The sequence below is a fragment of the Zootoca vivipara genome, chromosome Z1, assembly GCF_965207765.1.
Source record: "Zootoca vivipara chromosome Z1, rZooViv2.hap1.1, whole genome shotgun sequence".
NCBI classification, from domain to species: domain Eukaryota; kingdom Metazoa; phylum Chordata; class Lepidosauria; order Squamata; family Lacertidae; genus Zootoca; species Zootoca vivipara.
This window is the reverse complement of record NC_142583.1, coordinates 47,430,547-47,446,251: the sequence shown is the minus strand read 5'-3', so window position 1 is coordinate 47,446,251 and position 15,705 is coordinate 47,430,547. Positions and strand designations below refer to the sequence as shown.

General features: G+C 42.8%; 1 protein-coding gene across 1 annotated transcript; it reads left to right on the top strand.

The window, feature by feature from the left end:
* Nucleotides 1-390: 390 nt before the first annotated feature.
* REC114 (REC114 meiotic recombination protein) lies at nt 391-6,316 on the top strand. Its single transcript, XM_035112013.2, has 6 exons — nt 391-643; nt 1,093-1,182; nt 2,263-2,346; nt 4,139-4,351; nt 4,849-4,896; nt 6,095-6,316. The coding sequence occupies exons 1-6, from the start codon at nt 437-439 to the stop codon at nt 6,254-6,256; spliced, it is 804 nt and encodes a 267-aa protein (XP_034967904.1). The 5' UTR covers nt 391-436; the 3' UTR covers nt 6,257-6,316.
* The last annotated feature ends 9,389 nt before the right edge of the window (nt 6,317-15,705 follow it).

Below are 15,705 nucleotides of genomic sequence, written 5' to 3'. Positions count from 1 at the left end.
CTTGTACAACGCTACCCTTGCTGCTTTCATATGGTTGCCGCATACGGTGGGGATGCGGCCGCGGCCGTTTTTGAGCTCCCCCCACCATATGCGGCGACCGCAGATTCTCCAGTCGAGCTTGGAAGTTTCAGCACCCGCCCTATAAGACGACACCTGACGTATAAGACGGCCCCTGACTTTTGAGAATATTTTCCTGGGTTAAAAAGTCATCTTATACTCCGGAAAATATGGTAATCAGTTTGAGTTGTGCAACTCAAACTGGGTCTACTAGTCCCAAACTTTTTAAGCATTGTGGACTAAAGTCACTTCCGTGGCCCCTCCAGTATTAGGATGGAAAACAGGCTTCATTGGACTATTGCCTAAATCTTACAATTGTGTTGATTTTGGTAGGTTCCCCCATTTTTTGGTTTCCTCTCAAGTGACTGTAGCCTAGAAGATGGCGACAGGCAGCAGTAACAGCCATGGGTGGGTCAGTTGTGATCCAGCTTCATGCTCTGAAGTAGAGCGACCACTGCCAGACCAAATTCCCGAAACAGAACAGTCACGGGATGCTGCTTCCTGCCTTAATGCTGCAGAATGGATGCTGAGACGTTATGGCACATTCATACCTGGAACATCAGGCAGTTCCTCAGGCTCTTGGAAGGTAAGCTTAATTTAGCTGAGCCTATACGGAGGACCCTGAATGTCAGTAAAATATGACATCCATGCATGGCAGTCTCCATGTATTTCATTCTCCAAAGGGACACAGACCGTTCGTGTGCTTGGAACTCCATGGGCTCTTGCCACTGCTCGGCCGAGAGAGGGGCAGGCACCAGTCTTTGTAACAATATACTGTCTGCCCCTGTGTCTCAGAGACTTAAGATAAGTAAACAATAGCTGCAGTAGGTGTTTTTGAGAAATCTAGAAAGTTTGAGAAAATTCTGCACCTATAGGTGCTTAGTGATGAAATAAAACTACTACTGTTTCTTAAAATAGGCACCAATAGATTTAAGTACCTGTAATTCATATACAGTATGTTGTAAAAATAGTTGCTTTGAAGCAAAAGATAAATTCCTCATACACATTGTCTTTTTCATTGTCATCATAAATAAGGTTTTGGAATCAAACAAGGAATCCGGCTTCCTTGCTCTTACCATAGTTGTTTCTGGCCATTTTTTCATTTCCAGAGGAAAGGAAGTAATGGTGAGTATTCATTTTCATAAGTAATTGTGTTCATTGAAATTATCCCTTCAGTTTCACAGTGTTCATTGTAGGAATGTTATATTGGTTGTACTAAGCACATCTTAAATGGTTTCCAAGTGTAAGAACTTTGCTAGATGCTTTCAAATTTGCACATAACAAAAGTGCAAATTTTGTGCAAATTTGCACAGAAGAAAGCTATATAGTCCAATTAAAAGTTCACAGTTGGGCAATAATTTATTAGGACAAACCCAGTATCACAAAACAGACAGAAAGCTTTCAAGCACTCGGAAGGGGTGCCCAGCAGATTAGGGGGTGCAGGAGAAAAAACAAAGTTGGCTGGATATTTTAGCCATAGAGTCTGTAATTTAGATCCAGCTGTAAAAAAGAATTTACAGAAAGTCTCCCCAATGCCATGGTCCTGATCTGGATGGGCTAAATTTTAGCTGGAATACAAAATTAAACAGAATAATGCCCTAGCCACCCACCCCGGGATACTATAACCATTTAAGGGCTCTGACCGCTCTGAATACACTTTGATCTCCAGACCCATGATAATGATAGTTTCCCTTCCACTTTAAAAATGAATCCCTCATTGATGACTTTGATCTCAGTAGTTTGCCAAAGAAATAAAAATATTTAACATTTAGATGTCTCTTGAGTGTGCAAAGTGGCTCACAGGCTCACACTGCAAGCTCCTATTTTCTCCACTCAGAAAGACAACAAAAGCACGTGTGATTGAACAATAATTCCAAAATGGAACAATGATGTTTGCTGCTGCTAGTTGGGTTTTTGTTCTTGCTTTTGAGGAGCGTGTTTTCTGCTAACTGCCTTCTAATAACACTTTTTAAAAAATCGCAACATCCCTACAGAATATTCCTAATCATTACTGTATATATGCTTATGCACCTGTCAAACTGTTAATTGTTTATGGGCAACTTTAAGGCCCCTGCTCTTCCTTCTTATGGTTCTTTATCTTTAGCCTGGACTTGGATCAGATAGCCCTTGAAATAGACTGTAAGCTGTATTCCTGCTTCAGAGCTTTTTCTGTAGATAAATTGAGCCATGTTTTTTCCCTCCCAGGAAGGTTTTTCATTGATTGATGCTTCTCAATGGCTGAAGATAGTTAGAAATGCAGATTGCATGTTGTTTGGTTCAAAAACAAAGGTATGCTGTTCAGGATTCAAAATTATTTTCTTAGCATGTTTTTATATCTCTCTCTGGTGTTCTCTGACACAGTTGTCTAGATTATTTTCCCTTCGTTATTCTATACTTTAATTATGTTCACTTAATAAACCTTGAATAGTTCCAGGTATGTGTGTGCTCCTTACACATCTATTTTGTTGGCATTTTAAGATTATGTGCACACAAAATCCAATGTAAAGAAAACCCTTCTGTTTTGTGCTGTATGTTGCCTGGTAGGCCCCTCCTTCCTTATCATCCACAGTACCACAGAAAATTTGACAGCTTGCACAGATCTGGAACTACTGCATTTCTTGCTGAACAATGCACTTGATGAAGAATGCTATCAGAGGCTATGTGGGGGGAAAAACCTTCATTAATTCTGTACTCTTTGGTTTCCTGCTGCCTGATTATAAATCTACATTTCTGACAGCTTTATGCCAAAGAAACATGGAAATAATAGGATTACATGCTTTGGAAAAGGTTTATAATAGTTCATCACAAGTATTAGAATTTATTTTATTTTATTTTATTAAAAATACAATTTGGAGTTCCTACATGCGATTTGGTACACTCAAGAAAAATCATTTACTTAGATGTCATATTTTGATGTACTCATTCAGTTGTCATATTTATTTATATATTCAAGTCCTCTTTCTTATATATCTGAAGACCTTGCTAAAGAATTGTGCCAGCTGTGAATACTGTTGCAACAATCACCATTCACAAAATACTTTGCTCCATAAAGTTGTGTGACCGGTAATTATTGATATGGCAAAAATGACCATATGAAGCAGCCTAGAGTGTTTTTGATAAAGGTCTTCATATAGTCACATTAAACACCACACTAATTTTTAAAAAAATAAATACCTGAAAAAGAAGCTCTGAGGTTGGAAAAAGCAAGTTACATTTAAGTTCTAGTCAAATCAATGCGATAAGTTTTATCAGTATCCCACCCATCAGAGTGTGAGCCAAAAAGACTCCCCACACCCAAGTGTCTGTTGTTTCTTTTGGTAGCCCAACTGGTGATTGATTGTTTTGGCTGGGTCAATCTTGGGTTAAGGGTCACCTTATGACGTACATCAGATCAGAGCATTCCATCCAGAACTTCCACTTAGGAGGTGTGCCATGGCTAGTTAGCTCCTGTCTGGGTATCAGAACAGGCACTGCCTTCTGGACCCCAGGGCACCTAAATATTTTTAGTGGGAGGGATGGGATTCCCAATGCTGCCCCCCCCCCTAGGATCCAACCTTGTCCACCACCGAATGAACTGGGAGCTCTCCTTTATGAATGATGCAGCCATACCCAATAGCCTGCCCGTCATTGGCCTGTTCAAACAGACAGTCTCCCATCCACTTGCGCGGCCACAGGAGGATTTTGTCCCCCAACAACTGCGCAGGATGGGAAGAGGGCGCCTAGCTCAGCCACAGTTGTGCCAGGCAACAAACCACTGCTCCCAGGGGTCTTGCAGTAAGTGGCCATTGTGAGTTGTATTGTCATTGCTGCACCAATTCAGTAAGATCTAAAAGAAAAGCTTTTCATAAAAAATGAGCTACTGGTCAGAAAAAGCAAGTATTAGATGTGCGAGCTATTGCTAGCTACTTCTTAGTTTCCATTAGAAAGTGATGGTAATATATCACAACTGTAGGTGTATGTATATACCCAGGTTGATGGTTTTAGCACTGCATCTATAAACACCTAGAACAGGCAGGCAGCATGAATTAAATTAAGGAGCTGGAAAGTTAGTTTCATTTTCTCTTTTGTGACTTTGAAATAGAGCAAACACCGTATGTTTCGTGTTCAGTTTATTGGAGACTCCAAAACACAGGCAGAGGAGCACTGCAATAACTGTGTGCAGAAGCTTGCTGATTATGTTCCAGTTCAAGAAGTGAATGCAGCTAGACAGGAATTGCAACCAGTTCACAGCCTGCTGCTGGATAATGAGCGTCAGATGAAAGATGCTGAGCAAAATTTACCTACTGAGCACATTGTAAGGTGATGGGGTGTATGTAGGGGGTGGATTGACAGAAGGAACAGAAAAGTACTGCTTTCACTGTTTACATTTCTTCTATAAAATAGGAATATTGGGTTGGCAAAATAGATTACCCCCCCCCCCCCCGCTTCATGGGGTTGTCTCAGCGTGCCTAATGTAAGGGCTGGCCCTGCAAAAACTGTTGGGCTTCAGCCAGGAATGCATGTTTACCTATTCTTTTTATTACCTTTTTATACTTTAATAGCCCTTAGGTATCAAAGTCATGGGATTCTGACCATTTTCAGGTCACCTTGACCCCAGCTGTCTGCTGTGAAATACAAACATGCTACTGGAGTGATGCTTTAGAAGGCTCTTCTGATTTTAGTAATTTTTTGGAGCACACAAATTCTAAATATTTTGGATCACAAAAACGGGGGGGAGCTCATTCCATTTTTCTGTTATTTTCATTCCTTTGGCAATATACATTTATTGAATTTATCTTCAATACTTTTTAGATTGTAAATCAAGCACAAGAAAGAGCATCTGTAGCAGAGCTAGCACAGGTAAATAGTTGAGCACAGGACATATAATGTCTCTGACAGAGCAGAATAATGAAACTGATGATAATAACACAGACATTCATCTAAGGACACATAAAATAACAACATACCCCCTAATAAGTAAGGGGAAAACCAAAACACTGGCAGCAGCCAAAAGGGCAAGAATCACCCCTCCATCTCCAGAACCCCCCTCCTCACTGCAAGCAAGATACCTGTCTGCCTCACTTTGAGAACATGGTGCACTGAAAAGAGAAAGACAGTGTTAGACATGTTCACATATTTTATTATGATTGGCTATGGATGGCCATCGCCCTGCCCTGCCTTATGTTAAGTTAACCTGGTGCTCTCTGTAAATGGAGCAGTGGGAGGGAGAGACAAAACAGCCGGCTCAGAGGAACCAGACACCCTAGTAAAAAGCAAAAAAGAGCCACAGGTTCTTATGAATGCCCCTGGAGACAAAAGGGCTAGACCAACTAAACCGCCTCAAAAAAAAACACCCAAGAAGAGGACAATATAAAAAGACAATTACAAACAAGCAAACAATATATTAAGACCATAATGCAGAGTTTCTCTGCTCTTGTTTCCTGCATTTTAATCAGTTTATTATTTTTAATAGCATATTTAGAAGACAAAAGCTTCAATCCTGTGCATGCTTATTTGGAAGTAAACGCTGTGGAACAGTGGAATACTGTATAGATATATGGTAGATATATACCGAGTGGCATGGACCCATGACCCTGAGATTAAGACTCTCAAGCTCCAACCACTGAGCTATCTGATGTAAAGTTCCTACATATTAAGGCAGCCCAACACCTCTTCAACTGCAGCAAGCGACTTAATGTTCAAGTGATGCAAACCCTTTATGCACACTGTGTATATACGTCTATAATCTATATAAGAATTAGCTGCAGCAGGCTATGTATTGCAGCCCTTGAGTGCAAGAAGGGCCAAGGGGGAAGACCAACTAAGATGTTGCGTCACATTCCGGCAAAAGAGGAGGTGCCGCAACCAGTGCTCACCAGGAGGATGGTAAGTGGCCATTCTGAGTAAATAGGGAAAGGATAATTCTGAAAGAGTACTTAAGTTGTTCCAATGCCTTTGGATTTCATCAAGAGAAGGACTTAATTAGGCAGAGCAAAATTGGTAGAAAGCATTGTTATTTTATTTGTAAGCAGTTGACCATATCTTCTTGCTTCTGCAGTATGTGTTGACATCAAACATAGAGCTTCCTCTTGCATATCAACACTCCCAGTGGAATGCTGAAGATCTAGGCAGTTTCATTCGATTGTGTCTCTTGGATCAGAGCTTCCCAGCATTTGTGCAAGAAGTGGAGAACCAGTTGAAAAAAATTACAGATGAGTAGGAATCAAAGCAATAAATGAAAATGTATTACGATTAGATAAATTCAATATAGATAACTGAGAAAGAGTACCATAGCTAGTGGTTTTATTTTTAAAAAGGTTATCTGTTTATTACACTTCAGAAAATACACACAAGTTTTAGAGGTATGCATAAAACAACATAACTTTAAATTGCCATGGGAAAAAAATTGCTTTTTGTTATTGTGGCTGAAAGGACATTAACACAAAAGGGTCTTTCATAAGAATATAAAATCTTAATGGAGAAATCCTGCTTCTACCACAGTGTCAGGGACCTGGTCCCTCAGCTTCACTTGTCTGAAGTAGCTGTGTCTTGTTTCTTTAAGTTCTTTGCTGCCACCAGTTCCCTCGGAAGGCTTCAAAACCTCATTGTAAAGGGGTTTATTAGGATTGGTCATGACATGGACTGCACCACAAGAGACAGGATAAAAACTGGGGTTGTTAAGGGATTATATCTACATAAGCGGCATCCACATCAGCATAGTTAGGACCCAGTACACCAAAAATTGAGCAAAGTCATATTTCAGTCAAACACCTTGTTTCAGAATGGGTGCTCAGCATCCAAATGTAGATGAAGATCACCACCTCCCATTCAGGAACCCTCATGCTGAGTTGGGTGACAATATCTTTTAAGGGGTACCAGAATTGGCACAGGTTGGGCCTGTCACACAAAATTTGGCAATGTCCCTTCAGATGTGGTGACAGTATCTTCAGAGGTAACCAAATCAATGCAGTGTGGACCTGTCATGCCAAAAGTCGGGCAAAGTCTTGCCAAAGTATGTTTTTGTCCACCATCTTAATTTAAAATAGCGCCCAGCAGCCCAATATTGACAAAACAAAACAAAACCCTGCCTCCATCTCATGCCAAGTTTGCAATTGGTGCAGTTTAGACCTATCATGCCATGCTGAAATTTGGGCAAAGTCACTCCAGCCAATATATTGAACTGCCGTCGTGATTCAGAATGGCAGCTGGTATCCTAACATTGGCGAAAACCACTGTGCCTACCTTGGGAACCCTCATGTCAAGTTTGGTAACAACAGTTCAAGAGGCCTCTGAAAAACACAGGGCGAACCATTTCCCAACATATATAGTAGACACGGCATGTAAACTGCTGCTTATCTTCCTGAGATTTTATGAACCAGTTCAACATCTCTCTATAGTAATGATGAATTCAACTATTTTCAGGAGTATAATGGCTTCAAAATATATGACTTTGATGGAATTGTGCAACATGAAAGACACATCAAAATTTCTATTTCCCACGATACATTAGGTGCTCCCATGTGCATTGGTTCAGATAATAAGTGTGTCTGAAATGTATTGAATCAGTGGCTGAGAAACTTTTCATTAAGACAACATTTCCAATTCACTGATCCCTTGAGAACACCATTAAAAGTATTAGTAGCACAGCCCCACTCCCCTCAAAAAGGAATCCCATTTTCTTCTGATGGCCAAGTGAAAACTCAAGGCCTCATCCTCATTTGGTGTAAACCAGGACAATATTGGCTTGAATATCTAATTCTGAGACATCACAGAAAAAATGCACTGAGTCAATGGGAAAGGATGATGGAAACCAACAGGCTATTGTTTACAGAAATTGGAAGGTAAAGAAAGTACTATTGATTCTCAGCCACAAACTTGTCAAATAATGGATAAATTAATAACACAAGGGCATTCTAAAAACCCGGTGTTGCTTCTCCAACATTCTGGTAGTATTTTACCGTATTTTCATTTTGATCTCTGCCCCTTACTCTGTTTTCTATACAGTACACCTTTTGAATAAACTGCTTAATTGGATTTCTGGGCTGTACTGGTTTCTGGGCACACTCAAGGGGTAGTTGAACACACAAGCTTGTATGGTTGCTGTGAACCATTTGACCTACGTATACTGGATTTAAATGTGCCTGAGAGATCTGGAGGGGAGACAGGCTGAAGTTGCCAAGTAAGCAGCCTTGCTCGTAACTGACACATAAGCAAGTGGTGGCAAATAGAGAAATAGTTGCCTGGTTGGCAGGGCCGTCTCAAGCAGGTCGGATGCCCTGGCGCTGAGGCACGGAGATCGCTCCGGTGCCCGCGTAGCACGGCTTCCTGGCGGCTTCGCCGTGAGCACCTCCCCCTCTCGGCCCTGCGCCACCGGGACCTTACCTAGAGCCGGGCCTGCTGGTTGGTGTTCAATTGAAGTGACACTGTCCTCTGCACATAGAACATCTGTAGAGTGTCTTTCTCTTATCACTGAGCAGCTAACTCCCACACAGGCAGATGAGGGGAAGCTTGCATACACAGTACATTAGCTCTAGTGCAGAGCTTTCCAAACTTTTCGTGTTAGTGACACAGTTTATAGGCATGCGTCATTTCATGACATAGTAATTTAGTTTTACTAGCAAACCAGAAGTTAAACTAACCCTTTCCCAGCCCCGGGAGGAGTGCAGGGAACATTTGTGCAACACACCGACATGCTGTAGCTGACACACTTCACGACCCACAGTTTAGAAAGCTTTGCTCTAGTGCCTCATATTAGAAACTTAGAACAGGGAGCAGCATTTTAAAATTTCTCAAATCTATTAACTCCAAAAAATGTTATTTCAAACCTCAATGAGTTGAACGGTTTCACTACAACACATCACTACTTACATCAGAATTAGTTTTGTTTCCTTTACCCTGTCTACAAAAGATGCATACATGCAAAGGTTCTCAGTCACAACAATGTTGGAATATCTTCCCAAACTTAGTTTGATATTTAGCAGACTTCTCAATCATCAGGTCTTCCCTAATTGTTAGCTGCCTTTCATTTTTCTCCATTTCTATAGACAGTTGGGACTTTGAGTTATCAAACACATTCTCCAGGCATTTGAGGAGTGATTTGTCACAGACAGGCTGCTGTATCTTGAAAGTCTCTCTCTGAAAAAGGACATTGCGTTCTTTACATGAAACAGAAAATGAGATTGCGTTCTTTACATGAAACAGAAAATGTTTCAAATATAACTGTTAGAAAGACACTTCTAATAAACTTTCCTAGCTTTCCAAGAGAGAGTTGAATTCCAGACATTGTTGGCAGAAGGATTTGCCAGGATGAGATAGTTTAAAAATACATCACAAGAGGGTCTTTAGGAGATCTGTGAAGGATATTTTAAATCCTGTGTGTAGACATTTTCATGCATGTACATTCATCATTTGATGACTGCAATGCATCATCAAGTAATGACCTGTAAGTTTAAGATAACCATCCCAGATCAAACATTACAATACAGACTTTCATAACATCTGACATTAACTCAGATGCAAAACTTTCAAATGCATCCAGTTTGCATGGATAGCTGTGAATTACCAAGTGATGAGAGATCACGTTTATGTATGTGAATGTGTGATTTATCCCAAAGCATGGTTTTGGGTTTGAAGGCTCCTTCCAGTCCCATAATTCTGATGTGTGTCCCTGGTCAGAGACTGGTCTGCCTAGTTTAAGAAGATTTAACTTACATGCAGTGTTACAATGCCAACTGCCCTGCTCATGGATACTATGCATCCCAAGAAACATTGCACGATGTAGAGTTACCGTATTTTTCGCTCGCTCCATAGGACACACCCGACCATAAGACGCACTTTGTTTTTTAGAGGAGGAAAACAAGGGAAAAAATATTCTGAATCAAATGTTGTACTAAACTATTTAATAAACAACCGGTATTGTATATCAGCATAATATTTTAACATGTAAAGTGAACAGCAGTCAACAGTGACATTAAGAACCATCATCACTGTCATTAACAAATGAAGAGAGACTTTAAGGCATGAGTACTCTTCTAGTCTGCCAACCAAGCAGTTCGAAAGCACGTCAAAGTGCAAGTAGATAAATAGGTACTGCTACAGCGGGAAGGTAAACGGCGTTTCCGTGTGCTGCTCTGGTTCGCCAGAAGTGGCTTTGTCATGCTGGCCACATGACCCGGAAGCTGTATGCCGGCTCCCTCGGCCAATAACACGAGATGAGCACCACAACCCCAGAGCCGGTCACGACTGGACCTAATGGTCTGGGGTCCCTTTACCTTTACTCTTCTAGTCTTCTGTGAACCCCAAGAACTCATCAGTGTAGAGTTAGAGTTTAGGAAGCTCAGTTGCTCACAATCACTGACATCGCTTTCTTCAATATCTTCAAATAAAATACCATCTTCATTTCCATCCAAAGCATTGGTAATGCCACATTTTTTGAATGACTGGACAACGATTTCCTCCTTCACTGAGTGTCATGATGTTTCCACCCATTCACAAACTTGAGTGATAGTGGGCCTCTTCATTCGTCCAGTAGGTGTCAGATCATGATTATCAGCAGCCATCCATTTGTTCCACTCTTCTCGCAGAAAGACTTTAAATGGCTTGTTGATGGAAACGTCAGAGGTTGCAGCTGGCTGGTAAGACCTCCAGGAATTACAGCTAGATGAGTCTTCACTTCTTTTAAAGCACTTTTTTGCAGTTTTGCTAATATTGCTCTAAACTGGTCAAACACTAATATGGCAGGTTTTTTCCCCAAAAGCCCTCCAGGACATTTGGACCACACTTTTTCAACCCATACTTTCATTCCATTTTCATCCCTCCATCCTTCCTCATGAACATGTACAACAACTCCTCTTGGAATCACTTCTTTTGGAAATGTTTTCCTTTTGAAAATTAACATGGGTGGCAATTTGGTGCTGTCTGCACAGCGAGACAACACAACTGTGAAATGGGTTTTCTCATGTCCGGAGTTTTTCACAGTAATAGTTTTGGCACCTTTCAGATCAACAGTCCCATTAGATGGCACATCAGAGGTTAGCGGAACTTCATCCATATGCCCAATCTGGCCAATTTCAAACCCATTTCTCTTTCTAGCATCAATTACAAATTTATGAAAAGACAGAATCTTAGATTCATCCTGTGGTACCTCGGGTTACAAACGCTTCAGTTTACAAACTCTGCTAACCCAGAAATAGTACCTCAGGTTAAGAACTTTGCTTCAGGATGAGAACAGAAATCGTGCTCTGGTGGCCGGGCGGCAGCAGGAGACCCCATTAGCGAAAATGGTACCTCAGGTTAAGAACAGTTTCAGGTTAAGAACAGACCTCCGGAACGAATTAAGTTCTTAACCAGAGGTACCACTGTATTCTGGCATTTTTTGTGCAATTCTAGTTTTGGTGCACATAGCAAGACCACATCGCTTTATAAATCTGTAGCACCACGATGGTGATCCAGTAAAATTGTTAATGCCTTTCTCTACAGCAATGCATTTGGCTTCATATATTATCATTTTTGTAGAGACTGAGAAGCCATTATTCCGGTGATTTGTAATCCATTCTTTCATGGCAATGTCCAACTGTGGCCACTTTGCAGCATGTCCCCAAAAAGTGTGCTTACTTTTATCTTTTTGCAGCTGATCCTCCCGTTTCCTCCACACTCTTACCATTTTTTCAGTTGGAGGTGGCCCAAAATGTCTCGCCACTACTCTGTTTCCATGCTCCTTGGCATATTTTACTACCTCCAGTTTAAAATGAATCTTATATGCTAGTCTTTTCTGTTTTACCATCCTTATCAGAATGGGTGAGGTTTCCTGCAAGAAAATACAATGATATTATATTATAGCATATGCATAATTTTGCTTTTTTTTTAGTTGTTCTAGGCATAGCAGCCAACTCCTAGAGACCTAGGTGCCTTCACCCCCCCATTAAATACCATATTTGAGAGAGTCACTCCCCTCCACGTTAAGGGCATGTGAGGTGGGGCTTACCTGCGCTCCCAATATTTTATTAAAGTTGGAGGCACGCTGTTGTTGTTTTCCGCCCCCCCTTTCCTCACTGGCGCACCCACCACCTCCACTTTCTGAGAGAGGGAGGGAGGGGAAGGCGGCGGCAAACGCTCCCCTCTCTGAACTCTCCGCCCTCGCTGCTGGGAGGTGCAAAGGAGAGAGTTCCTGAGATGGAGGGAGGGTGTCATGCGGCTGATGGGCGCAACAGAAAGGGGTGCTTTCGGCCGCTTGTCTGTCTGCCCCCCCGCCTCTGCCACTGCCCGCCTCTGCCGCTTGCAAGAGATCGGAGCCTGCGGTCAAGAGAGGCGCAGCGCAGTGCCTCTCTCGACCGTGGCTCCGATCCCTGCTGTTGCAAGCGGCAAAGGCGGACAGCGGCAGAGGTGGACGGGTGGGCAGATAAGTGCCCGAAAGCTCGCAAGAGCTGTGCCTCTCCCAACCGCAGGCTCCAATCCCTGCTCTTGCGAGCGGCAAAGGCGGGGAGCGGCCGAAAGGAGTGCCCCCCCACCTCTGCCCCTGCCCACCTCTGCCGCTAGCAAGAGCAGGGATCGGATCCTGCGGTTGGGAAAGGCACTGGCTCGGCAGCAGAGGCATCTATCCGCTCCATAGGACGCACAGACATTTTCCCTCACTCTTGAGGAGCAAAAAAGTGTGTTCTATGGAGCGAAAAATACGGTATATGTATTTTAGGCAGGTGCCTGAATCATTATTTGCTTTATGGTGTGAGTATTGACACTTCTTCAAATTTGTGATCACTTCCCTCCCTTGGTTGAATTCCAGATATCAGTTCCCTTAAAGTTGATAACTTTTCTAAGAAGATCTCTAATAATATGTCAGAGTATATTAAGTTGTTACTATGCTCATTTTTATTCAGGAAGCAGACAGGCAGAATCGCTACAACTCAGTGACTTTTTTCTAGGCAAATTCTGAAACTCCTGTTAGTATTTCACTCCTCTCATTGCAAGGATCATCTGATCCTATTGCTTATTTTCTGTTTCGTGAGAAAGGAAGCCTGTCTGTGTGACTTCCATCTCTGGTACTATTGTACTTTTTACTTTTTTCTGCTCTGTCTTGCAACGAGACAGGATGTCTGTATGACAGCTGCTCCACTCATATGTGTTTGTTATGTTCTTTAATATGTAATTAGTAGAAATAAAGTAGGTATGCCCAGATACCACCTCACCTCCGTCTGCGCTGCTGTACTCTGCTAAGACTAAGTGCTCACAAGAGAGCAGCTGTGAGTCCCAGGACCCCTTCCTGGGAATGCTGTGTAGCAAATAACCCAGAGATGCATTTTAAATAAAAGCACATATTCTACTCATGTAAAAAAACGCTGATTCCCAGACTGTCCGCAGGCCAGATTTAGAAGGCAATTGGGCCAGATCTGGCCCCTGGGCCTTTGTTAGCTGGATCCGGCCCAATCGCCTTCTAAATCCGGCCCGCGGACGGTCTGAGAATCAGCATGTTTTTACATGAGTAGAATGTGTCCTTTTATTTAAAATGTACCTCTGGGTTATTTGTGGGGCATAGGAATTCAATCATCCCCCCCAAAAAAAATATAGTCTGGCCCCCCACAAGGTCTGAGGGAGAGTAGACCAGCCCCCTGCTGAAAAAGTTTGCTGACCCCTGGTCCAGACCCACCTATCAGACCTTCAATATTAAGGTCAAGGTGCTTGCACTTGAAATCTGGATAAGCACCATTCTTGTGCAGGACTACCTGAGAAATACATTCATCAATCAGCTTAAAATTTCTTCTGCCTAAGGCAGAAGAAATGAAACAGAAAATAGTGTTAGTGCTGATGCGCAAGAGTGCAGGCTTGCTTGAGACATCCTGAGACCAAGCCTATAAAGCAGGGATCGGCAAACTTTTATGCCGGCGGCCAGAGTGCATGCACCCATGCACATGTGTACACATCCGCCGCTCTTTTCCCACTGGCTTTTGAAGCCATGACGGGGGGGGGGGGGGAGGCAGCACCTGCAGCTTCCTATTGGTTGCAGGAAGCTCCTGCAGCAAATAGGAAGCTGCAGGCGCCTCCTCCTCCCCCATGGCTCCGAAAGCCGCTCTTTCCCCACTGGGGAAATAGCAGGCTAAGCCCTTGAAGCAAACCTGACAAGTTATAAGAAGTTTGCCAATTAAGACTGTCTGCAGTGTGTGCGTGTGTGCGTGCGCATGCCTGCGTACACACAAACACACTCACTCCCTCTTAACTCACACAAAAGCAGCACAAAAAGTCCAAGATAATAAGTAGCAAATTCAAGTACCAGTGGCTATATGGACAAAATGAGGGCTGAGAAATAATAAAGATGTATCAGCAGAACCTTGAGGTCTGCAGAAGTACAGAAAAATCTTTTTTTGCTGCAGGCCATACTTGTTACCTTTAATGCCACTGAGGTGTCACTCTTCAGGCCATCCAAGATGGGTTTGAATCATTCCACTTCATCCATCCCGTTGCTTGGTCCCAGCTCCTGCCAACCTAGCAGTTCGAAACCATGTCAAAATGCAAGTAGATAAATAGGAACCGCTATAGCGGGAAGGTAAACGGCGTTTCCATGTGCTGCTCTGGTTTGCCAGAAGCGGCTTTGTCATGCTGGCCACATGACCTGGAAGCTATACGCCGGCTCCCTCGGCCAATAATGCGAGATGAGCGCGCAACCCCAGAGTCGGTCACGACTGGACCTAATGGTCAGGGGTCCCTTTACCTTTTATGTAAGAATAAGGAAAACAAATCAGTAACAGATTATCTGACATGTCTACTTGCTAGTCTGAATGAGTTCAATGAGATGCACTCCCAGGTGCTTTAAAGATGGCAGTCTGACTTTCATACGCTCGCAACAGGAAACTATGTAAGAGTTTTATAAATTGTACATCTGTTAAAATTTCTAAAAACTGTTAAGAACCAATGTTGCCTTGAATCCAGGGGACCAAAAACCCTCCTAAGCAATATGGAGTACATAGCTGCCAAGTACCCCATATTCCCTGGGAACCCCCCGTTTTTCCTTACCATTTCCCGGCGGTCTCCCGTTTGAGCTCCTCTCCTGTAAATCCGCTCCTGCCGGCAGCCATTTTTCTGGTGCCGGTTTGCCCATCTATGGGCACCAGAAAATGCCCGCCGCTCATGCTGCAAATAGCTTCTACGCATGCCCGGCGGCCATCTTAGGGGCTCCCTTCCTCCGTTTCAAGCATCATCTTAATTCCAAACTAAAAAAGAAGGGGGAATAACCATTGAGTGCATGCACATACAGAAAGGTTGCCAGTGCCACAGGAAGAGAGCAAGGCAACTTTCAAACCTGAGAAATAGGTGCAAGGGGGGCAAGCCCCCCAAAGATTACATGTGCAAAAGTGATGTGGGAAAGATCCCGTAAGTGTGGAAGAGTAATCAAACTGGAGGTTTCTCATCTTTAATCTAGAAGTTCGTTTACAATTTATCTCTTCTCTCAAACTTTTGATGTGCTTTAACCTATATACATTTTAGATTAGAATTAGGGTTATTAAACTTTCCCGGGGACAGTCCCCGGATTTGCAAAGCTTCTGGAGTTTGGCTGCCTTCTGGAGCTGCTTGCGGCCGTGGCACCCACCATTTTTCATTGCCGGAAGTCCCCATATGATGTGCTGCGCACAAGACACATCATATGGGGACTTCCGGCAAGGAAAAATGGCGGGAGCAGCTCTT